This window comes from Amblyraja radiata, chromosome 4, assembly GCF_010909765.2.
Source record: "Amblyraja radiata isolate CabotCenter1 chromosome 4, sAmbRad1.1.pri, whole genome shotgun sequence".
Classification (NCBI taxonomy): Eukaryota; Metazoa; Chordata; class Chondrichthyes; order Rajiformes; family Rajidae; genus Amblyraja; species Amblyraja radiata.
This window is the reverse complement of record NC_045959.1, coordinates 29725721-29750408: the sequence shown is the minus strand read 5'-3', so window position 1 is coordinate 29750408 and position 24688 is coordinate 29725721. Positions and strand designations below refer to the sequence as shown.

Below are 24688 nucleotides of genomic sequence, written 5' to 3'. Positions count from 1 at the left end.
GGGGCAAAAGCTGCAGGAAAAAAAAAATCTCATATTACTTAGGTCTGCATGGACTTCAATTCATAAAATGTCAATCTCTTCTTAATGTCAATGAGACTTACACTGTAATTTACTGCCATAGATAAGACTTCAAGTTCAAGTGCAGGAGCAGAGGGTGCAGAATAGCTAGAGAAAGAAACATCTCATAGTACCTAGATCTGCATCGTACTGTAGGACTTGTCGAGGAACGACTCAGTTTCTCCGACGAACCGGAGGTCATCCACTTGCTTCTCAAGTTCCCCAACACGGCCCTTCAGGAGCTCTACCTGGATGTACTTCTCGCATTTGTAGCAGCCAGAAGCACCAGCGGTGTCCTTGACCTCCCACATACTGCAAGCATCGCACTGAATCAGCTTGCCTGACATCTCCTTCTTTCGTCTCTACCTCTCAAGCGTATTGCGTGGTCTCCTCTCCTCAGCCTCCTCGCCGAAGACTCACGAGCCAAAGAATCACACTTTTCTCACAGGGCACTTCGCTCACTCACTGCCACTCGCTAAGAGCCGTCTTGCTTAAATTGACTGATAAATTGCCTGATTTACCAATTTACAAACCAAATTTCTCAGTTTTCAACTGTTTTCCCGGCACTGACTCACTTCTCTCCTCCCACTTGGGCTAGAGCCAATCAGTCGTATCTCTTGCTTAGCTCCTGCTGCTGTTGCTCCCAAATCTACAGCAGTTCTGAGCTCCTCGGCCCACAGCCTACAACGGGATCCCACCAGTAGCCACATCTTCCCATCCCCACCCCTTTCCGCAGAGACTGTTCCCTCCGCAACACCTAGACTCTCCCACTAGTGGGAAACACTATGTGCCCCTTTCTCCAATGCCTTTCGACCCTTCTTCATTCAAATCTGTTTCTCCCGCCCCTCTATCTCATTCCCCTCCTCTCCCTCCCACTGCCATTTCACACCATCCTCTCCTCCCCTCCTCCAGCCCTCACACCCTCCATCTGCTCTCCAGCCCCCACTCTATTCCCCTCCCGCTATTCCATTCCCCATCCCTCCCTCCATTCCCCTCCCCTCACTCCTCTTCCTCCCCTCATTCCTCTCAACCCTATTTCATACCCTCCTCCTCCACTCCAAAGGCCAACAGTCAGCCCTCACCAACATGGCGGCCTCCCCCTCACCATCATGGCGCCCCCCCCCCTCACCAACATGGCGCCCCCCCCCTCACCAACATGGCGCCCCCCCCCTCACCAACAGTCACTCGCCGCCCCTTTACCAACATGGCGGTCGCCACCTCACCAACAGTCACTCGCCGCCCTCACCAACATGGCGGCCGCCCCTTCACCATTAGTCACTCGCCGCCCTCACCAACATGGCGGCCGCTTTCGAACCGGACGGGACGTGCAGAGGTACTGACTGACCTGCTTCCGGCAGCAAGGCCGCGCCGGGCGGGAGGGAATCGCAGGCCGCGGGACCACCGGGTAACGGGGGGGACAGGGGAGAGAGAGAGATATATATGGTGACTGGGGCCTGGTTGCTCGCAGCAGCGAGGCGGCCGCGACGAGGGGGTGTGTGGCCCAAGGAGGGAGTGTGTGTGTGTGTTTGGGGGGAGGGAGTGCGTTGCCCAAGGAGGGTGTGTGTTTGGGGGGAGGGAGTGCGTTGCCCAAGGAGGGTGTGGGGGTGGGCCTTCAGGGAGAAGGACATTTATCTTGAGGAGCATTGACAGCGCTGATGGAGGTGGCGAACGAGTGATAATATCTTTCTATCTGATTTTAACATATGTGTATGAAGTTGCAGTGAAATCCGATGAGGTCTGAAGAAGGGTCTGGACCCGAAACATCACCAATTCCTTCTTTCCAGAGATGCTGCCTGTCACGCTCAGTTACTCCAGCTTTCTGTGTCTATCTCCAATGAGGTAAAGGTGTTTACAGAACCACAGAAAGTTTGTGGAAACATTTGAACCTGGCATCTGCTGCAGAGGGAATGTCCTTCTCCTCTGTGACTCTCTTTGGTGACCCTTCGACTATCCTTGATCAGACTTTAGACACAAAATGCTAGAGTGACTCAGCGGGACAGACAGCATCAAAGATACTAGAGGAGCTTCTCTAATATCTTTGGGCAGCGTCTCTGGAGAGAAGGAATGGGTGACGTTTCGGGTCAAGACCCTTCTTCAGACGGCGGGAGTGGGCGAGACAGAGATAGAATGTAGTTGAAGACAGTAAGACTGGTGGGAGAACGGGGATGGGATGGAAAGAGAGGGAAAAGTAAGGGTTACTTGAAGTTGGAGAAGTCAATGTTAATACCACTGGGGTGCAAGCTACCCAAGCGAAATATGAGGTGCTGTTCCACCAATTTGCGCTGGGCCTCACTCTGACAGTGGAGGAGGCCCATGACAGAAAGGTCAGTGTGGGAATGGGAGGGGGAGTTGAGGTGCTGAGCAACCGGGAGATCAGGTAAGTTAAGGTGGACTGAGCGGAGGTGTTCAGCGAAACGATCGCCGAGCCTGTGCTTGGTCTGGCAGATGTACAGAAGTACTTTACTGGCTTTACCATGCATTAAATGTTATTCCCTTGAACTGTACTGTAAATGTATTGCAATACACCGTAAGTACACTGCACTGTAAATGGCTCAATGTAATCATATATTGTCTTTCGGCTGACTGGATAGCACACAAGAAAAGCTTTTCACTGTACCTCAGTAAATGTGAGAATAAACAAAACTGAACTGATTCCCACTGCTCTTCAACCATTCCCTCCACAGATGCTGCCCACCCCGCTGAGTTACTCCAACACTGTGTTTCACTCAAGATTCCAGCATCTGCAGTTCCTATGTCTTCACATGACATCTGCTACACAGTGCCATCGATGACCACAGGATGTTACAAATGACTTTAAAGTAAATGAAGAACTTTGGAGATTATATCATCATACTGCTGGAGTTTCATTTGTAGAGCAACAATGTTGACCAAGACCTGTGGTCGCACCCTTGTTTTAAAATTGTGATATGTGATCTTTTGCAATCTTTGTTTTTAATTTTTTGTGGAGCACTCCTTCACCACTGCACTGAGGTGTCTGCCTAATATTTGGAATAATACTGGGACCTTTCAATTGAGTCACTTGAATAACAGCATTGACTATCAATCCGCCAGGAGCTTAATGTGCAGGGTCCTTAATTCATGTGTAGGAAGGAACTGTAGACGCTGGTTTGCACCGAAGACAGACACAAAATGCTGGAGTAACTCAGCGGGACAGGCAGCATCTCTGGATGAGTGACCCTTCTTCAGTCCTTAATTCACGTTTATTATTGTGTTTCTATCTGTTGCCCATCTGAATAAAATGAATGTCTTCCTCCCGTATCCTCCAGTAACAATACTCAACCAAAATGTGTTTTTTTTTTTTTAGTGATGCCATGTCCCTGCAGAAGATTCTATCGGAGAGGATCGTGGAAGCTCGGGAACTGCTGGAAAGGGCAGAGGCATTATCCCATTCCCGTGCTGGTGGGGTGCAAGGAGGGCCCAAGCTCTGCGGCAAGCTGAAGGCTGAGCTAAAGTTCTTGCGCAAAGTGGAAATGGGTAAAGTTTCGGTGAAGGAATCACACCTACAGAGCACAAACCTCACCCATCTCAAGGCAGTCATTGAATCAGCCGAGAGCCTGGAGGATGTGGTCAGCCTTTTGCACGTATTTAACTATCAGGAGCCTTCTGGCGAAAAGCAGTCCCTGGTTGTGGATGTCGTCGCAAATGGCGGACTTACCTGGGTCAAGGCTATCGGCCGGAAAGCTGAGGCATTGCATAGTATTTGGGTGGGGAGGGGCCAGTACGGTGACAAAAGTATTGTCGAACAAGCAGAGGATTATTTGGAAGCCAGCAAGCAGCAGCTGGTGCAGTATAGTAATCCACATGTTGTGTTTGCATTTTATAATGGCATTTCTAGCCCCATGGCAGAGAGACTGAATGAAATGGGGCTGTCTGTTCGAGGAGATATAGTTGCAGTGAATTCAATGATTGATTTCATGGACGAGGATGATAACTCAAGTGATTCGTCAGAAGATCTGGAGGAGCCTTTGCAAGTGACCAAAGTAGACCGGTCTACAATCGTTGCCAGTGTTGCCTTTCCCACCGAAGTTAAAGTGGATTTGTGCAATCGTGTCAATTTAGATATAACCACCCTGATTACCTTTGTTTCAGCAGTAAGTCACGGAGGCTGTTACTTCATCTTTAAGGAGAAAGTGTTGACTGAACAAGCTTCTCAGGAAAGGGCGGAGAACGTCCTGCCCAAATTGCAAGCCTTTATGAAGGACAAAGAACTATTTGCCTGCGAGTCGGCAGTGAAAGATTTTCACGCAATTTTGGAAACGTTAGGTGGCCCCGGAGAAAAGGCTCGGGCACAGAAACTACTGCAGCGAATCATAGTTGTCCCGGATCGCCCTTCTGATCGGGCCTCCAAATTGAACGTCAGTGCAAAAATCAACAGTCGCTCGATTAGAATTTTTGGAACTGGAGATGCTTTAAAGGCAATCACAATGACGGCAAACAGCGGGTTTGTTCGAGCAGCAGACAATCAGGGCGTGAAATTCAGCGTATTTATTCACCAGCCTAGAGCCTTAACAGAGAGCAAGGAATCGACAGCAAGTACTTTATGTACTGTTCATGAGAATCTTGGATGATGGCTTAGTAATATAAAGCAAACTCTTCTGGTCAAATATTTACATTGTCAAGTCTTAAAGATTGTGGCGTCATTTTTCATGGTGAACATTGATGCAAAGCCAGTTGCCTCTTGTATATCTCATCCCAGTCTTTCTTTTCATTGATGCCAAGCCCTGAGGGCTGTAGAAGAAGTGGGCAGTTAAAGCCCTGTCCCACGGTATGAGTTCATTCAGAGTTCTCCCGAGTTTGCCCGATTCGAACTCGGAGATTTACGGTAATGGCCACTGGTCAGTACTCGGGGCTCTCGTGGACATTTTTCAACATGTTGAAAAATCTTCACGAGTCTTCCCGAGCTTACCTGCCATTAGCGAGTCTTCCTGAGTACCTGCCGTTAGCGTTACGAGCCGCTAAGAGACGTTCCCGAGCTCCGATGTACCCACTACATTTATTCTCCGTGCTTACCACCAGTTTGATTTTTGTTTAAACTCGGGAGAGCTCTTGAATGAACTCGTACAGTGGGACAGGGCCATTAGACGTTGACAATTATGTTGTCCAACCTACTGTTAAAACAGATTTTTAAAATGCAAACCAAATACCAACTAATAAATGCACATTTGGACTGGTGGCAGCAGGTCATTTTGGAAGTTTTTGACTTTTCAAGTAGGTATCTATGCACTAAATGTATCGGACAAATTAATATGGCTATACATCAAACAATCCTCTTGAGTGCCAGGGACACATGTACTATGTTGCTGAGGCCAACACATATGTCTATGGGGGGAGAACAAGCAAATTACTACACACAAGGCATCTTGAAAATATACAGTGAGCTGACTCAAATGAGGCTTTGGTGATGATTGAGGTCATAAGGAATAGAATTAGGCCATTCAGCCCATCAAGTCTACTCCACCATTCAATCATGGCTGATCTATCTCTTCCCCCCTAACCCCATTCTCCTGCCTTCTCCCCATAGCCTCTGACACCCGTACTAATCAATAATATATCTATCTCTACCCTAAAAATATCCACTGACTTGGCCTCCACAGATTCACCACCCTCTGACTAAAGACATTTCTCCTCATCTCCTTCCTAAAAGAACGTCCTTTAATTCTGAGGCTCCGACAGAGGTCTAGACTCTCCCATTAATGGAAACATCCTCTCCACATCCAATTTGAAAATGTTTTGAATGACTTCGCAGCTTCTAAAGCTCAGATGAAAACAAATGGCCATATGATTGGAAGCCAGCATTTATTGAATTTGAGGAGGCGTTGAACAGTGCGTGGTTTTGATTGACCGGGATTTCGAATCTGCTAACATGCAACATGTGGGTTAGTTTCTTAAAATTGAGCGTGGTCACTTCTGAGAGAGATCGGTTTATGTTGGTGTGTATTCCATCTGCTAAGAATAAGTGTGCATCAGCAATTCTTTCCCTTCTTTCTGTAATCTAAAAAGACGAACCGGAGCAAAAGAGAGAAGTTTCAGGCAAAGAATTAATGATAGGATATGGAGGATTAAAAAGCAAAGAGCAAAGAAAATGCAAACAGAAGGTGAAGAGTGGGAATGGGTGTGTGGGTCAGATCATAGCATAGAAACAGGCCCTTCGGCCCAACTTGCCCATGCCAACTAATATGCCCTATCTACTATAGGGCGGTCACGGTCGCACAGCGGTAGAGTTGCTGCCTTACAGCAAAATGCAGCGCCAGAGACCCGGGTTCGATCCCGACTACGGGTGCTGTCTATGGAGTTTATACGTTCTCCCCGTGATCTGCGTGGGCTTTCTCCGAGATCTTCGGTTTCCTCCCACAATCCAAAGACGTACAGGTTTGTAGGTTAATTGGCTTGGTATAAATGTAAAATTGTCCAAGTTGGCGATATGCAGAGTACTGCCCTGCCGACTACAAAATTCAGAAGGTTCAGAAGGTACTATTCCTTCCTATCCATGTACCTGTCCAAATGTATTTTAAATATTGTTTTCGTACCTGCCTTGACTATTTCCTCTGGCAGCTCGTTATATATGCCCACCACCCACTCTGAAAAGGTTGCTGCTCAGGTTCTTGCTAAATCTTTCCCATTTCACCTTAAACCGATGTCCTCTGGTTCTTGATTCCCCTACTCTCGGATAAAGACTCTGTGCATTCATCCTATCACTTCCCTCGTGATCTTCTACACCTCTATAAGACCACTCCTCGGCCTCTTGCGCTCCAAGGAATAAAATCCCAGCCTGTCCAGCGCGCACAATAAAGTTTATCGCGTGCTGCAAAACCAACGTTGGTGGAGAGCTACAATCTCTGAGCTTGCCCTGTGATTTGTACAATATTTATAGATCAATTCCACCAATGTTTTAACGCTGAACTTTTTCTCCCATTCCTGAAAGAGGAATCCTATTTGTTGCCCTGCCCTTCGGCACAATTTTCCACATCCTCCGTGATTTATTAGATTCCCGGATGAAATTCCCAGCTCCTGGTTACTTTTTCGAACAGATCTGAGGAATTTTGTATTGAGCTCCACAAGACATCTACTTTCATCCCCTCTGGTTCTAAATCCCCAAACTTAAGGGGCTGTCCCACTGTACGAGCTAATTCAAGAGTTCTCCCGAGTTTCCCCTGATTCGACCTCGGAGAATTACAGTAATAGCAGCTCGTAGGTACTTGGGGGCTCTCGTGAACTTGTTGAAAAATCTTCACGAGTGTTCACGAGCTTACCGCGTTTCCCGAGTACCTGCCGTTAGCGTTATGAGTCGCTAAGAGACGTCCCGAGCTCCGACGTACCCGCTACGTACATTCTACGTGCTTACCACAAGTTTTTTTTTTTTTAAACTCGGGAGAGCTCTTGAACTAGCTCGTACAGTGGGACAGCCCCTTTATCGTCTCTCAACTTTAAGGTAAAGCAATTGAATCTAACATTCCATCTTTTTCGACTGAGCTGTTTCACCTTGGTTCACCTGACTACCCTGTGCTCATAAGTGCTGTAATTGTATTTTGTCCTGTATATTTTGTCATTTTCATTCTCTTATGTTTTTATCCTGTTTTTTTCATTGCTTTTCAGTGCATCCCAGCTTTTAATAGACTTTCCTTTTGAATTATTTATCTTTCTTTTGCAGAATAATGGTATTGCCAGCACAATCAGCATTTATTACACATCCCTAATTGCTTCTTGAAGCTGGTAGTAAGTTGCTTTCAATTGCTGCAGTCCTCGAAGAGAAGGTACTTCCAATGTTCCAGGGCAGGGAGTTCTGAGATTTAGATTTGGCATTAATGAAAGAACAGTGGTTATATTTCCATTTCAGGATGGTTTATACCTTGGAATCCTCAGCCGGTGTTGTCCGATGTGCCTGTCCTTTTCCGAGATGCTAAAGATAATAGATTTGGATGATTTTGGGGTGTAAATATCGTGCGTTTTGTAGATGGTACACACTTCAGCCACGGTGCCCTGGTGATGGATGGGTTATAGGTCAAGCAGACTACTTGTCTGGTTGGCATTGATTATCTTGCTGATGTCATGCTACTGTTGTTCAAAACAAAGGTTAGACTGTACATGGAATATAGTGTGCAGTTCTGGTCACCACACGATAGGAAGCACATGAATAAGCTTGAAAGAGTGCAGAAAACATTCACAAGGATGGTACTTGGTTTGGTGGGCCTGAGTAATCGGGAGACATTGGGTAGGCTAGGTCTGTTTTCTTTGGAGTGAAGGTGGCTGAGATGTGACATTATAGAGGTATATAACGACTGTGTGGCATAGTTCGGGTGGATAGCCAGTGTCTGTTTCCCATAGTGGGGGTGTCCAAAACTAGACGCAATAGGCTTGAGATGAGAGAGAGGAGGTTTCAAGGAGATCTGAGAAGCAACATTTCATCCAAGTTGATACTTGGAATGAGCTGATGCCAGAGAAGGTGGTGGAGGCAGGAACTGTAACAACATTTAAGAGGCATCTTGACAGATACTTGAACAACCAGGGCATGGTAGAATATGGGTCAGGCAAGATGTGATGGGCTGAAGAGCCTGCATGTATACTATACTAATGCTATACTAATCTGATTCTATGTTTTCACCAAAATAAGGGAACTATCATTTAAAACTGGTGTGTAAAACTTTGCACAGATGGTAGTGAATCTTTAGAATTATCTGCCCTATTAGGGTGGTGGAGGCAGACCATTAGATAAATATATCTAAGGTGGCATGGATATATATTCAATAGATCCAGGAACTGAGGGTTACAAGGAGCTGGCATTGGAGGAGTGATGCCAACATCTAAGTAGCCAAGATCATGTTGAATGGTGGGGCGGGCATGAGGGGCCCAATGGCCTATTTTCTTGTAGTATTTTTGTGTTGTGGTTATGTTATAAGCCATGTATCAGTCCATTCCTGCATCTGTCAAAAAAGGGAATCTGCTGGTGGAGCTCAGCCTGTCAGGTAGCATCTGCTGAGGGAAATGGGTAGTCAATGTTTTGGGTCGAGACCCTTCATCTGGATTGAAAGAGTAGAGGGGTGATTCCAGCATCTGCCGTCTCGTGCTTGTAATTGTCAGGCTGCTTAATGTTCTGGCGAGTTGAAAAATAATATCCATTGTACAATCACAAGTGACCATCCCCAATTTCAATCTAATTGAAAAGCTGTTGGAGGTGGTTGGAGCTGGCACATTTTCCTGAGAAATTCCTGCACTGGGTTGTGTCTGAAAGAAAAAATAATGATGTCTCCCATGTTGTGTCTTTTTATATCAATGCAAGTCTGTACTGTGGTTACTCCCTTTGTTATTGAAAACAACGCAATTTAACTCCTTCATGATTTTCAACATCACCTTCGATTGCATTGTAGCTTTCTCCAGTCTCTCACATAACTGAAGCTTTTCCCCCTGGTATCATCCTAGTAAATCCCGGTCTAAACTTCCCCAGTGTTGTGTCATCTTTTCAAAAGTGTAGCCTAAATAAATTGAGTACAGTACTTCAGTTGATATGTAACCTGTAAGAACTGTGTATAAAGCTAGCTATTACTGAGTAAGTGTTGAATATAACTAGTTCACTAAAGGTAGTTTTATTGGTGTGTATAGATCACTCTATGGACAAGTGATATTTTTGTCACATCAATGCCAGGGGCTATCTCAATTCAACAATGGAGTTTTGATCACAATCCTGGACACAATGCTGAGAACCCATCATTTGCTGCTTTGAGGGCACCATTGCGCCCATAAGAACATGTAAAATGTATATTCTGCAGGCTGTGGTTCACTTCCCAACTCTCTATAAAGTGTTCCTTTATCCACATGACAAGACAGGAGAACTTGAATCCTTTTAACTTTTGTGTTCATTTCAAGGACAGTACAAGTAGCTGGCTAAGTTAGCATTTATTGCCTACTATCCATAATTGCTCTTGGGCACAGTGGCTTGCCAAGTCATTTGTGATGATCAATTTAGAGTCAACCGCATTGCGCTTTATCTGTAGATCCATAAAGGCCAGATTAAATAAGGATAGTGGGTTTCATTCCATGAAGGACATTAATGAATCCGATAGGCTATGGATCACCCTTTTTCATTACTAATTTATTTAATTAAGTGAAATTAAATCCTTTTGCTGCCATGGTGAAATTTGAACTTGAGTCACAGGATTACCGGATATCATAGTCACTATGATTTGTATCCCTACGTTTATTAGCTTTATTGGTAATACCTTGGGTCACATAACTCTTAATAACTTTACCACATGTTCTGTCTGCTTCATAGCTTAATTTAAAATCTATTCACAGACCATTTTAAAATTGTTTATGTAAATCAGTTGTTGCTTCATCAGTTATAAAATTGTTAGTCGGACTCTTCAGTGATTTTCCAAGACCATAAAACTTGTAAACATAGACAATAGAAAATAGGTGCAGGAGTAGGCCATTCGGCCCCTCGAACCAGCACCGCCATTCAATGTGATCATGGCTCATCATCCCCAATCAGTACCCTGTTCCTGCCTTCTCCCCATGAACCCCTGACTCTGCTATCTTTAAGAGCCCTATCTAGCTCTCTCTTGAAAGTATCCAGAGAACTGGCCTCCACCACCCTCTGAGGCAGAGAATTCCACACAAACAACTCTGTGAGAAAAAGTGTTTCCTCATCTCCGTTCTAAATGGCTTACCCCTTTTTCTTAAACTGTGGCCCCTGGTTCTGGACTCCCCCAACATCGGGAACATGTTTCCTGCCTCTAGCGTGCCCAAACCCTTAATTATCTTATATGTTTCAATAAGATACCCTCATCCTTCTAAACTCCCGAGTATACAAGCCCAGCCGCTCTCAGCATATGACAGTCCTGCCATCCCGGGAATTAACCTTGTAAACCTACGCTGCACTCCCTCAATAGCAAGAATGTCCTTCCTCAAATTAGGGGACCAAAACTGCACACAATACTCCAGGTGTGGTCTCACTAGGGCCCTATGCACCTGCAGAAGGACCTCTTTACTCCTCTTGTTATGAAGGCCAACTGCCATTCGCTTTCTTCACTTCCTGCTGTACCTGCATGCTTACTTTCATTGACTGATGAACAAGGACCCCCAGATCCCGTGGTACTTCCCCTTTTCCCAACTTGACACCATTTAGATAATAATCTGCCTTCCTATTATTGCTACCAAAGTGGATAACCTCACATTTATCCACATTAAACTGCATCTGCCCACTCACCCAACCTGTCCAAGTCACCCTGCATTCTCATAGCATCCTCCTCACAGTTCACACTGCCACCCAGCATTGTGTCATCCGCAAATTTGCTAATGTTACTTTGAATCTCTTCATCTAAATCATTGATGTATATCGTAAATAGCTGCGGTCCCAGCACCGAGCCTTGCGGTACCCCACTAGTCCAGGGATCGAAATTAACGGTTGCCCGGGTGCCAATGACCACTCAAACTGCCGCCGGGCAACCTAAACGGCGAGTCATTTTGCCCGGCTTGGCAACTTGGTTTATACCGAAGATAGACACAAAAAACTGGAGTAACGTGACGTTTTGTGTCGGCGACGGTTGTGGGAAAGATGCTAAGTGTGGCATGACGGAGGGTCGGAGCGAATGTCGGGCCCCGCACAGCAGCAGCAGCGGCGGCGGCGGCGGCGACGGCTCCATCTCCTCCTCCTCCTCCCGCACCCGGCCCCGCCCGGCCTGTCTGCGGCAGCTGCTGCCACTCCGCCAACGGCGCTTTCAAAACAGACTCTTGGAGGAGGGAGGTGTCGGTCAGAGGCGGAGGTAGAGTGTGGGGGGTGATTGGAGGAGGGAGACGAGCCAAAACATTCTCGGCAGACCTGCACCGCAGCCAGGACCGATCCCGGACTACGGCGCTGCAATCGCTGCCGAACCGCCACTGGACCAACCCCGTCCCCGCCCGAGAGCCTCCACACGCCCAGGGATGGCCAGAGGCGTCAGGAGTCAGACGGGCGCGGCGCCCCCAGCCAGCGCAGAGAAGCAGCGCTAAACCCACCTGACTGCCTGTCCCGCCTGGTTAACCAACAGCCCTGTGTGGATTGAGACAGGCAGAGTTGAGCTGCATTTAGCGCTGGATTGAGCTGAAATGACCGTTCACAGAAGCCTCGTTCGTGTGTGTGAGTGTGCGCATGCGCGCGCGGCCGCCAAGATATTCTGTCCGCGGTCCCCTCCATATTTTGGTTGCGATTTATGTGCCTGACAGGTGTTGTCCGAGGAGCGTTGGCCTTCCTTCCCACCTCCTCTGCCCCTTCCTCTCTCTCTCTCTCATACGCCCCCCCTCCACTCCCCTTATCCTGAGACCCCTCCTCTCCATCCCGCACTGATCCCCATTCCTGTCTCTATTCAGTCCTCACTGACATCCCCTGTGCTCCCCCGCCCCCCCCCCCCCCCCCCATCTATTCATCCTGCACTGATCTCCCTAGCCACCTCGCATTGATTCTCCTGCCACTCCCCATCAATCCTACACTGGTCCCCCAATTCGTCCTGTACTGACCCCCTTCCCATCCATCCTGCACTGCTCACCCCTTCATCCTGCACTGCTCCCCCCATCCATCCTGCACAGATCCCCCCCCCATTCAACCCCACTGACATCCCCCGCGCTCTCCCCTCATAATTTTACCTACTCCAACCAACACTCACTAATTCCCCTGCCTCAATCCATCCAATCCACACCGATTCATAATATGGAGTATCAGTACTGTAGTTATTTAATGAGCAACATTCACAACTATATGTTGGATTTATCCAGGTTTTACTTCTACAGTCAGTCATATACATCACAAATTTGGTCAGGAGATATTTCAGTTGAAATTTTAACGTTAATTCTGAAGTGGGAATGATTGAAAAAGCGTTTATCAACAAAAAATTTTTTAAATGGTGCTTACAAACTGGGTATCTTCATTGCCACATACATCTAATCTGAATGTCTGGTAATGTGGCGTCTTGACACCTTTAAATATATTACCAAACATTTGCTGCATTTATGTCCTTTGGCCATCTCTTGTTAGTTAGTGTAATGTTTAACCTGTCAGATGGGTATAGTCAGTTTTGTCAGCTATTATCATAAAATGCCTTTAGAAAATTCCTTGCAACCTGTATATTTTGTTGTGGATGAATTATGTGGGAAGCGAGAGTGTTTCTGTACCAATAGCAATAACGACCCATGCTATGGCCATGTCATGATAATGTTCGGTCCTTCACAGAAAACATGCTTGTAGTGTGCATGGTTAAGTGTGCAGAAATTGATGAGGGTAAAGCAGTGGATGTTGTGTATGTGGACTTCAGTAAGGCCTTTGACAAGGTTCCTCATGGAAGGTTGGTTAAGAAGGTTCAATGGTTGGGTATTAATGGTGGAGTAGCAAGATGGATTCAACAGTGGCTGAATGGGAGATGCCAGAGAGTAATGGTGGATGGTTGTTTGTCAGGTTGGAGGCCAGTGACGAGTGGGGTGCCACAGGGATCTGTGTTGGGTCCACTGTTGTTTGTCATGTACATCAATGATCTGGACGATGGTGTGGTAAATTGGATTAGTAAGTATGCAGATGATACTAAGATAGGTGGGGTTGCGGGTAATGAAGTAGAGTTTCAAAGTCTACAGAGAGATTTATGCCAGTTGGAAGAGTGGGCTGAAAGATGGCAGATGGAGTTTAATGCTGATAAGTGTGAGGTGCTACATCTTGGCAGGACAAATCAAAATAGGACGTACATGGTAAATGGTAGGGAATTGAAGAATGTAGGTGAACAGAGGGATCTGGGAATAACTGTGCACAGTTCCCTGAAAGTGGAATCTCATGTAGATAGGGTGGTAAAGAAAGCTTTTGGTGTGCTGGCCTTTATAAATCAGAGCATTGAGTATAGAAGTTGGGATTGGCGGCGCGACTCACCCGTTGCAGCGGCCCCTACAGCCTGTCTGTCTTTTTTTTATTTTTTGTCTAGTTAAATGTAGTGTTGGTGTTTTTTAATATTGGTTTTAAATGTGTATATGTGGGGTGGGGGGCGGGGGGAGGGGGAAACTGTTTAAAATCTCTTCCCTGTCCGGGAGACCCGACCTTTTCCCTGTCGGGTCTCCGTTGTCGTTGGGGCCTAGCACCGTGGAGCGGTCTCCAGCCTGAACGACCCGGGGGCTCGGGAGACTGCGGAGCTGCGGACTACTCACCATCGTGGGGCTGGCCGGCCTCGGAACGTGGGGAGCGGTGGTGACTCGCTGCTGCGACTCGACTCCTGGGGCTCGGAGGCTCCAGCAACGCAGCTGCAGGTCCGGTGGACTGGGACATCGGGAGCTCGCGGGTCCGGGGGGAGAGAGAGACCGCTTCCCGGAGCTCCCGCAACGCGACTTCTCCAGCCCGTGTCACGGGGTTGGAACGACCCGGAGCGGGGTCGTACATCGCCCAGCACGGCTTCATGGCCGTGGGACATTACAGCGCCCGCCGGGGGCTCCAACTTTGTGACATTTGGACCGGGAGCGGGGCCGTAAATCGCCCGGCACGGCCTAAAATGGCCGTGGGACTTATCATCGCCCGCCTGGGGCTTGGACATCGGGAGAGACATGGAGAACAGGGGAGAGAAAAGACTTTGCCTTCCATCACAGTAGGTGATCACTGTGATGGATGTTTGTGTGAACTAAATTGTGTGTATGTCTAGGAATTGTCTTTGTTTGTATGGCTGTGGAAACGGAATTTCGTTTGAGCCTCACTGAGGCTCAAATGACAATAAATTGTATTGTATTGTATTGTATTGTATTGGGATGTAATGTTAAAATTGTACAAGGCATTGGTGAGGCCAATTCTGGAGTATGGTGTACAATTTTGGTCGCCTAATTATAGGAAGGATGTCAACAAAATAGAGAGAGTAGAGGAGATTTACTAGAATGTTGCCTGGGTTTCAGCAACTAAGTTACAGAGAAAGGTTGAACAAGTTAGGGCTTTATTCTTTGGAGCGCAGAAGGTTAAGGGGGGACTTGATAGAGGTTTTTAAAATGATGAGAGGGATAGACAGAGTTGACGTGGAAAAGCTTTTCCCACTGAGAGTAGGGAAAATTCAAACAAGGGGACATGACTTGAGAATTAAGAGACTGAAGTTTAGGGGTAACATGAGGGGGAACTTCTTTACTCAGAGAGTGGTAGCTGTGTGGAATGAGCTTCCAGTGAAGGTGGTGGAGGCAGGTTCGTTTTTATCATTTAAAAATAAATTGGATAGTTATATGGATGGGAAAGGAATGGAGGGTTATGGTCTGAGCGCAGGTATATGGGACTAGGGGAGATTATGTGTTCGGCACGGACTAGAAGGGTCGAGATGGCCTGTTTCCGTGCTGTAATTGTTATATGGTTATATGGTTAAGCATATATGTTATCATGGTCCAGGATTTATTGACACAGGTTGATCATACGCTGAATAATCCAACCACATTTTTGTTTTGAAGTGGAAATAAATAATAAAAATTGCATTAATTGCAATGTGTAAAAAGAGTTGAGATACCGTATTATAATTTTGCTGCTTGTCATTGTGGTATATATCATGTCTTGATTGGTGAATATGTTAGTTTGTGACTTTATTTGAAACAGAAATAATATGTGAATGCATAAATCCGACTGGTAACTACGCACTTCGTCCGAGCATACGTCATGCAAGCCATCTTAAATGACCACCTAAAATGTCATTTGGCAACCTAAAAAGCTGCCAAGGTTGCCCGGCTGGCAACAGGGAAAAAAAGTTAAGCGAGAGCCCTGCATAAGCATCTACCGACAACAATCGATCCGAGGTAAAACGGCTGTCATAGTGCCGTATCCCATAGGCTGCATATGTACACTTCGTTATGCCCGCGCGACATAGAATTGCGTAACATCGCCAGATCGAATCCGGGTACGTTATACGTGCAGACGATCTCAGCTCATCATTGCAGTTTGGTGAATTTAGAAGATCCACTACTTCACTGACAGTGATTTTTCACGGTACGTATTTTGTTTATGATTACTTTGTTTATTTATCTGTGAAGTGAGCGTGTATTAACTTTATTTTCGGGAATTTAGTTCTAAATGGGCAGAAACAAACTAAAGAAGTATCGTTAGACACTAAGCTTAAGTTAAACACAATAAGCCACACATCACCACCCTGACGCTTCCATGTAGTGCAATTAGTGCCATGACATCACTATGACGCGACGTCTTCAGTTGTCGCTGGCAGGGTCGTAGTTTGTCGTATCTTGTCACGGGTGGACGCAAGTTGACTGGTTGTAGTAGGTGTGGTCGTAGGTAGACGTCCCAATTCGCGAGGAATTGTGTTGCCGGTCAACGTAGCTTGTCATTGCTTGACGTCGACTAGGTGGTAACTTGTCGTAGGGTGGGTCCAGATTTCTCACTGTCAACTCTCACCCAATGTTGGCAGGTCTGCAGTGGGGACGATAGATATTGCATTCTCGCCAATAGGTTCTCTCTTCTGCACTGTTTCCAGTGCAATCACGTCCTTGCAGCAACCAGAAACGCGTAAGCATGACAGCTTTGAGCCAACCGATGCTTTATGAACTTAAATGACCTCCCTGCTTCTGTATGCGTTTAAAGAAATAAATGTCCTGGTCCCAGAACGTCGTTTTATCCATTTCCCCTCCGATCAGACTTCACTGCTGCTTGTCGCTGCAGATTCCAGCATCTGCGGACAACGACGGCCTTGCTCGACCAGGTGAGCGGCCTCCGACGTCGACGACAACCGCCGCCGCCGCGCTCCACAAAATACTCACCAAAGATTTAGAGGCGATCTATAACTAGAGGCTGACTTGAGAATTAAGGGACTGAAGTTTAGGGGTAACATGAGGGGGAACTTCTTTACTCAGAGAGTGGTAGCTGTGTGGAATGAGCTTCCAGTGAAGGTGGTGGAGGCAGGTTCGTTTTTATCATTTAAAAATAAATTGGATAGTTATATAGATGGGAAAGGAATGGAGGGTTATGGTCTGAGCGCAGGTATATGGGACTAGGAGATTATGTGTTCGGCACGGACTAGAAGGGTCGAGATGGCCTGTTTCCGTGCTGTAATTGTTATATGGTTATAACAGAAACACTAGAGGAGCTCTATAGGGGTGTTGCACGTAAGGTCACTGGGTCATAGGGCTCGACGCACGGAGCCGCTAAATCCAACTGGAAGACATCTGTCACTTCCGGTATATGTTATTAATGCTAGAAACGCGTACTTTCCTACCTGTTAAAAACCGCCAAAATGGTGAATTTTTGCGCTGAAAAAAATTGTGGAAGTCGGGGTAAGTGTGAGAGACATGTACCCAACTTTAGAATTCCAAAAGTGAAGCGAAATGAAGGTATAGAGAAGCGAGAACTGAAGGGACTATAGCAGCTAAAGTGCTTGGTAAACATTGAAAATATTGGGAATTATCGCGTTTGCTCACTGCATTTCATCAAGTAAGGCATTATTTGTGTTTTTTCTTGATTCCTTTGGTATCTAAAAATGCTCAGAAGTGATAAATCTGGCTGTAAATGTTTCTTCAGATGCGTTTTCATTTTGTATGTAAAAACCCACGAGAACCATGGGCGATTAAAAAAAATTACAGCCAGATTTATCACTTCTGAAACTTTTTAGATGCCAAAGGAATCAAGAAAAAACACAAATAATGCCTTAGTTGATGAAATGCAGTGAGCAAACGGCCAATGTTCGCCAAGCACTCTGGCTGTTGTTGTCCCTTCAGCTCTCGTTTCTATCTACCGTCATTTCTCCTCACTTTTGGAATTCTGAAGTAGGCTAAATGTCTCTCACGCTTATCCCGATTTCCATAATTATTTACAGCGCAAAAATTGACAATTTCAGCGGGTTTTAACGGGCCTGCTCCGCTGGAAACAATGGTAAGTGCCTACCTGCAGTACATCGCGTGTAATCCATTTGGAGTAGCCTAGCAACAGTACGGGTCATGGGTCGTGACCCGACTGCCGTGAAACATTCCTATGATCTTTGATACTCACGAGCCTCCCACTCGGAGCATGCGTGCTCTGGGCGATTTACGTACACGTGCGTGATGACGCATTGAACGCTTGGCTGGAGGCGGAAGTGCGTGCACGGCGAAGGCTCTCACCCGGGGCAGGATGGAGGAGGGCGCCGAGGCCCAGGTTGTCCTGCATATTGTGGTCGTGGGCTTCCATCACAAGAAGGGCTGCCAGGTGAGTCGGTCCGCTGGCTATTCCGGTCGGCAGAGCTCTGGGCTGGGAGCAGGGAGCCCCACAGTGGTCAGGGGAGATGAGAAGGAAGGCCGTACTGTTCATGCTGTAGGATCGGGGGGAAGCTTGGGAGTCAGCTCCTGGGACAGGATGGAGGGGTCGGGGTGTCTGCTCCTTGGACCTGAGGATGGTGGGGGACAGGGAGTCGGTTCCTGGGACCGGAGAATAGAGGGAAGAGGCAGTCGGTTCCTGGGACCAGAGAATGGAGGGGTCAGGGAGTCTGTTCCTGGGACTGGATCATCGTGGAAACAGGGGCTGGAGACTTGGGCTGGAATTGGTCAGTCCCTGGAACTGGAGGATGGGCTGGGTCAGTCCTTGGCACCGTGAAGGAGTGTTCAGGGGGTCTGTCTCTGAGGATGGGGGCAACAGGGAGTCTGTCCCTGGGACCTGAGGATGGACAAGGGTCGTATTCCTGGGATTGAAGTATTGTGGGGGACAGGGATTTGCTCATGTGGCCGTAGGATGGAGGGGGTCAGGGAGTTGGTCCCTGGGATCGAAGGATGGGGCTGGGATGTCAGTCCCTGGAATCGGTGGATGTGCAAGGAGTTGGTCCTTGGATCAGACGATGGAGGGGACAAGGCAGCCAGTGCTTGAGACCGGGGGATTGAGGGTGGCAGGGAATCACAGCTTGGCATCAATGGAGAGAGGTTGGAGGAGCAGGAGAGACTTGAGGTGACAGTCTGTGGGATCAGGGAAAAGTGAGTGTTAGATAATGTGATCAGGTAACAAGGATGCAGTAAGGTTTAGGAATTGGGGAGGACTGAGTTTCATGTTAGAAAATATTTTGAAAATAATGCCAGTTCAAAAGGTATTGTACCATTCACATGATCCTTTCCTTTGCCTAACCAAACAGCCTGAACAATTTCAACTCAATAGCCTTCAGGACCTGACTTCCTCCTTTTCTCACATGATTGCATTGTCTCTTTTCATCCCAATCCCACAAATTAACTCTCAGTCCTTCCCAACTCCTAAATCTTATTTCCTCCTTCTACATTGAAAATCTAATTGTAAATGATTGTAAATAATAATAATCCCATTTCTCCAATCCAATTGAGCATTAATGAGGGTTTTCACAGAATACTGCTTCATCTGAATACTGTAAACTTCTGTATTCTGACCTTCAGTCTGATTATGATAGGTGTTAATTAAAAAAAATTCTCTTTAAATGATTTGTATTTTAATATCGGATTCCAATTTTCAGCAGGAGCTTGTATGTACATAGTTCCTTTCATAGCCAGATATGTTACCACACAGGCCAGATGACAGCAGTCAGAGGTGGAGTAATTAAATATGAGGGAAATCAAGAGGCTAAAAGTAGAGCAGCATTATGTCAGATGATTTGAGAACCAGAGGAGGTTACAGAGTTTAGATTGTTCGAGACTGTGGTGGAATTGAAAGTATAATAATAATAATAATGCATTTTATTTGCTGGCGCCTTTCTGGACACCCAAGGACACCTTACAGGACATAAAATCACAATACATTTATCAATATTAAAATCAAGTTGATTAATAACAAAAAAACGCAGAAAATACACAAAACATTTTAAGTAATTAAAATCAGGGTGAACATGGTGGAAGTTATGTCGGGTATGCTAATCTAAACAGGTGTGTTTTGAGTTGTGATTTGAATTGATCGATAGTGTCCAGGTGACGGATGGGAGGTGGGAGAGTGTTCCAGAGACGTGGGGCAGAGCAGCTGAAGGCTCTGGCACCCATGGTGCTGAGTCTAAATGTGGGGACAGTTAAAATTGCAGCTGAGGAGGAACGAAGTGACCGGGAAGGAGTGTATGGTAGCAGCAGGTCAGAGAGGTATTGGGGAGCAAGGTGGTGTAGGGCTTTGAAGGTCAGCAGTAAAATCTTGTAGTTAATCCGGTGGTGCACAGGGAGCCAGTGGAGCTGAGTGAGGATGGGTGTGATGTGGTCCGATGATCTGGTGCGGGTGATGATCCGGGCTGCAGAGTTCTGAATGCATTGGAGGCGATGAAGAAGTTTATTGGAGGTGCAAGTGAGGAGGGCGTTGCAGTAATCAATGCGGGATGTGACCAGAGCGTGGATGAGGACTTTTGTATTGTCTTTGGAGAGGGAGGGGCGGAGTCTGGAGATGTTGCGGAGATGAAAGTATGCAGAGCGTGTGAGAGTATAGATGAAAATTGAGACATTTTTAATCCAAAATTCAATGTAGGTCAATAAGAGGCCTTATTGCACCTAATGGATGTGTACCTAATTAAGGGAAATTAGGCACAAATATGTGGTTAGTCAAGTTTGGAGGTGACATAGACATGAAGCAGAGTTGTGTTTGCAGATGTGTTGAGCCGTGCAGATTTGAATGACGTTATGCATTGGTAGACACCATGTCTACCCCGAGTCACAGTGCGGTTTTTCGAGCTGGAAGGTCAACAGTAGACATAGTCTTCTCCCTTCGCCAGTTCCAGGAGAAGTGCAGAGAACAGCGGATGCCCCTGTATGTTGCTTTCATTGACCTCACCAAGGCGTTCGACCTCGTCAGCATAGATGGCCTATTTAAGACTCTGCCAAAGATCGGCTGCCCACCAAAACTGCAGAGCATGATAGAATCCTTCCACATCAACACGAAGGGGACAGTGCAGTTCAATGGCAGCTTCTCTGAGCTCTTCGACATCCGCAGTGGTGTCAAACAAGGCTGCGTCCTCGCTCCTACACTCTTTGGGATTTTCTTCGCTCTGCTTCTGAAACATGCCTTTGGCACTGCAACAGAGGGGATCTACCTGCAGAGTAGATCAGATGGCAGGCTCTTCAACCTCACCCTCCTCAGAGCAAAGACAAAAGTACGTGAAGCTCTCATCAGAGACATGTGGTTTACCGACGACGCCGCAGTTATGTCCCACACCCAGCAGTAACTGCAATCACTGATGGACCGCTTCTATCGGGCATGCAAGGACTTCAGGCTGACCATCAGCCTGAAGAAGATGAACTTCTTGGGGCAGGATACAGAGACGCTGCCTGTCATCACCATCGATGACTACAAACTCGATGCCGTCCATCAGTTCACGTACCTCGGTTCCACCGTCACCGACAACCTCTCCTTGGACACTGAGATTGATAAGAGGATCGGGCAGCTACAACTCTCACTCGCCTCACAACTCGAATGTGGACCAACCCAAAGCTGACAGTGAAGACAAAGATAGCAGTCTACAACGCCTGTGTCATCAGCACGCTGCTGTACGGCAGTGAGACATGGACTACATATGCCAGGCAGAAGAGAAGACTCAACACCTTCCACCTGAGAAGCAACCGCCGTATCCTGGGCATATCCTGGCAAGACAGAGTGTTCAACGCCGAGATCCTGTCTCGTGCTGGCCTTCCCAGTATGTACACTCTACTCAGGCAGCGCAGACAGCGGTGGCTGGGCCATGTCCACCGCATGGAGGATGTCCGTATTTCAAAATAAATCCTCTATGGAGAGCTGACATCTGGGAGGAGAACCATCAGCCGCTCCCAGCTATGTTACAAGGATGTCTGCAAGAGAGATATGAAGGCGCTCGACATCGATGTGGAGTCCTGGGAGAGCCTTGCAGCTGACCGCACGAGGTGGAGAGGTACCCTGAACCAACATCTCAAAACGGGGGAAGAGAAACTGTTGAACGCAGCGGCACACAAGCGGGCACGCAGAAAGGAGCGCAGCAACTTCAACAAACCAGAGACCACACACAAATGTGACCTTTGCGACAGAGACTGTCACTCCCGCATTGGTCTCTTCAGCCACAAGCGACGCTGCTCCAGCCGAGGTTTGGAGCAAGCAGCCAACAACTAGGATGCATCACCCATGGTCAGTCATGACCGAGGGGGGTCTACGTATGCATGTGAAAGTAGATTATTGTAATGGCGGTACAGTTATCAGTTTGAGGCACGGTTCAGGATCACCGTGGTTGCAATTGGTGAAGTTCAGCTTCTGATAAATACCAAGGCGAGTCATACAGAATGGAAACGGGCCCTTCATTCCAACTTGCACATGCCGAACAACATGCCCCATCTACACTAGTCCCACCCATCTGCTTGCTTTTGGCCCATATCCTTTTAACACTATCCTATCCATGTACCTGGGTAAATGTTTATTTTAAACGCTGTGATAGTACCTGGCTCAACCATCTCCTCAGGTAGTTCATTCCATATACCCACCACCCTTTGTGTGAGAAAAAAAGTTGCTCCTCGGGTTCCTATGAACGAGTTCGGTATTACAACTGCGCATGCGTGAGTTTGCCCAGGTCATGGGTCATTCTGGATAAACATTCTCGTCAGCTGAGCTGTGTGTACATTACGATTGATAATTGTTTTGAACTGCGTTTCATACGTATTTTCCAGTTTAGCTTCGAGGTAAGAAAATACTGCTTTGAAACTATTAACTAGGTGTATTCATGGTTCATTTGTACAAAACTATGGTCATTTTGGTGGTTGTATTGGCTTTTCCTTGGACGTTTGCAGACCCGCCTCGGTGAGTGAGCGAGATCGTGATGATGAATAACAACCATTTTTTATTGCACCAAATGTCCAGCATAGCTGCTGTTTCACCCAAGTCACAGGTCTCCCCACTTTGCCTCGTGGACTTTGGACCTAACGACCTGCGTGCGGAGATAGATAGGGTGTTCCATCCCACCCTCGCCCCACAGAGAGCTGTTCACATTTGCACATGGTTGAGGGGGATGGTGTTCGCAACCTCTCCAGTGTGGATAGTTGCTGCCTGACTTTGGCCTCTGTGGGGATAGTTGCTGCTGGAGCCAGGCAGCTAGGTGGTTACTCAGTGACCACCTGCAGTGATTTGGCAGGTGATGCCAGACTCGACCTGATTCCCTTCACCTTCAAAATAACTTTCATGTGTAAATTTCCTCTCGAGTAGACCATTGATCGAAAGCACTATGCCTTGCAATATCTCCAACTCCTTGGGTAACACAGTGTTGTCAATAAATATACTTTATTTAGTAGAATCTGGAGAGGACAGACATGTAGTGTGGGTATTAAAATATAACGTGCATGAGAAAGTATCCAAGACCCCTCTGAAATTTATGAAAACATTCTTGATCTTCACCTTGTGTTGATGCCAAAGAAAATGTTTTCATAGTTTGAAGATGGGAAAAGATTCTCGATTCTTTGTTTATCCTGAATGCCCTTTGACAAATTCCATGATTCATTGCACACGCGAGGTACCAAATTCGCTTATTGAATCATACCCCCCCCCCCCCCCCCCATCGCCTTGAGCATATGTCCTTTGGTTCTAGATTGTCTAGGGCTTCTATATATTCTGGAATTTAGAAGGATGAGAGGGCATCTTATTGAAACATAAGAATACTAGACCAAGTGCAGACCCGTTGGGTCTGTACCCCCAACGTGCGGTTGTGGGGGGGAGGCGGCATGCAGCGTCACACACACTAACTATCCCCTCCCCCCCCGCACTCACGCTAATTACCCCCTTGATATTATATTAATATTATTAATTTGCTCCTTTTACCCCATAACCACCCTATCTACTGACGCATAGCCCCCAACTTGCATTCACATCCAGAGAGAGGAGGGAGGGGGGGGGGGGGTAGAGGGTGATGGCAGAGAGAGAAGGGGCAGAGACAGAGAGAGGGGCAAGAGGGATAGGGGGGTGGAGAGGAGGAGAAGAGGGAGGGTGGGTGAGGGGGGAAAGGTGGAGGAGGGGGGAGAGAGAGAGAGGGGTGAGAGTGAGGGGGAGAGTGAGGGGGGTGCTGAGAGGGGGGTGAGGTGGGGAGCAGGGAGGGGGGGATGGGAGGGTTGAGGGTAGGGGGTGTGGAGGGGAGGGGGTTTAGGGGAGGGGGAGGGAGGGTGGGGGAAGGTATGGAGGGGGGAGGGGAGAGAGAGGGGGGAAGGGGAGAGGGAGTGGTGCCGCTGAAAGAGAGGGGTGGAGGGAGGGGGAGAGGTGGGGAGCAGAGGAAGAGAGGGGAGGGGGAGGGAAGGGGGAGGGGGTGTGTGGAGGGGAGGGAGGTTTAGGGGAGGGACAGTGGGGGAAGGGATGGAGGAGGGGAACAAGAGAGGGGGAGGGGGAGAGTTGGGGGAGAGGGGGGGGAGGGGGAGGGGGGAGAGGGGAGGGAGGAGAGGGGTGGGAGAGAGGGGGGAGAGACGGGGGGGGAGGAGAGGAGGGGAGAGTGAGAGAGAAAGGGAGAGAGACGGGGGAGAGAGAGAGAAAGAGAGAAGGATAGGGGGAGGGGGAGAGAGAGAGAGAGTGCCTTTTTACTTCAACCCAACCCCAAACAACCAATTGCAGGCAGTGCTTTTTTACTTCAAACTAACCATATATTCATTTTCAAACCACATTAAGGGCACTCACAGTGATGTAGACATTTGTTCAGTGTCATTCAGAGCTCAGTGACAGAGACTAATTGACAGAGCTCCATCTTGCAGAGACTAATTGAGGCAC

The 24688-nt window shown here is 47.4% G+C and overlaps 2 protein-coding genes and 2 long non-coding RNA genes across 6 annotated transcripts in view; 3 read left to right on the top strand and 1 right to left on the bottom strand.

Annotated features, from left to right (window-relative positions):
• The first annotated feature begins 1382 nt into the window (after positions 1 to 1382).
• On the top strand, positions 1383 to 4705 carry c4h7orf25 (chromosome 4 C7orf25 homolog). Of its 3 annotated transcripts, none has more exons than XM_033019169.1 (2): positions 1383 to 1462; positions 3383 to 4705. In XM_033019169.1, the coding sequence occupies exon 2, from the start codon at positions 3390 to 3392 to the stop codon at positions 4644 to 4646; it is 1257 nt and encodes a 418-aa protein (XP_032875060.1). In that variant the 5' UTR covers positions 1383 to 1462; positions 3383 to 3389; the 3' UTR covers positions 4647 to 4705. The 3 variants fall into 3 exon arrangements, with proteins under 3 accessions (XP_032875060.1, XP_032875061.1, XP_032875059.1); XM_033019170.1 differs by lacking the exon at positions 1383 to 1462 and adding an exon at positions 1678 to 1718; XM_033019168.1 differs by lacking the exon at positions 1383 to 1462 and adding an exon at positions 1840 to 1896.
• Positions 4706 to 6138: 1433 nt separating this feature from the next.
• On the bottom strand, positions 6139 to 22328 carry LOC116971954. The gene is made up of 3 exons (XR_004411667.1): positions 22293 to 22328; positions 21174 to 21175; positions 6139 to 6263 (listed from the first exon to the last, which is right to left on the bottom strand). It is a non-coding gene; the product is annotated as an uncharacterized LOC116971954 (long non-coding RNA).
• Positions 7404 to 9886, top strand: LOC116971955. The gene is made up of 2 exons (XR_004411668.1): positions 7404 to 7788; positions 7827 to 9886. It is a non-coding gene; the product is annotated as an uncharacterized LOC116971955 (long non-coding RNA).
• Positions 18073 to 24688, top strand: part of avl9 (AVL9 cell migration associated) — a 90640-nt gene continuing 84024 nt past the window's right edge. The window contains exon 1 of the mRNA XM_033019166.1: positions 18073 to 18220. Coding sequence (XP_032875057.1) covers positions 18146 to 18220 — 75 coding nt within the window. The 5' untranslated portion in view covers positions 18073 to 18145. The remainder of the gene's footprint in view (positions 18221 to 24688) is intronic.

Coding starts and splice junctions, on each gene's coding strand:
- c4h7orf25 (XM_033019168.1), top strand. CDS start 1,844: ATGCTGCCTGTCACGCTCAGTTACTCCAGCTTTCTGTGTCTATCTCCA. Junction 1,897..3,382: donor CTGTGTCTATCTCCAATGAG/GTAAAGGTGTTT, acceptor TTTTTTTTTTAG/TGATGCCATGTCCCTGCAGA.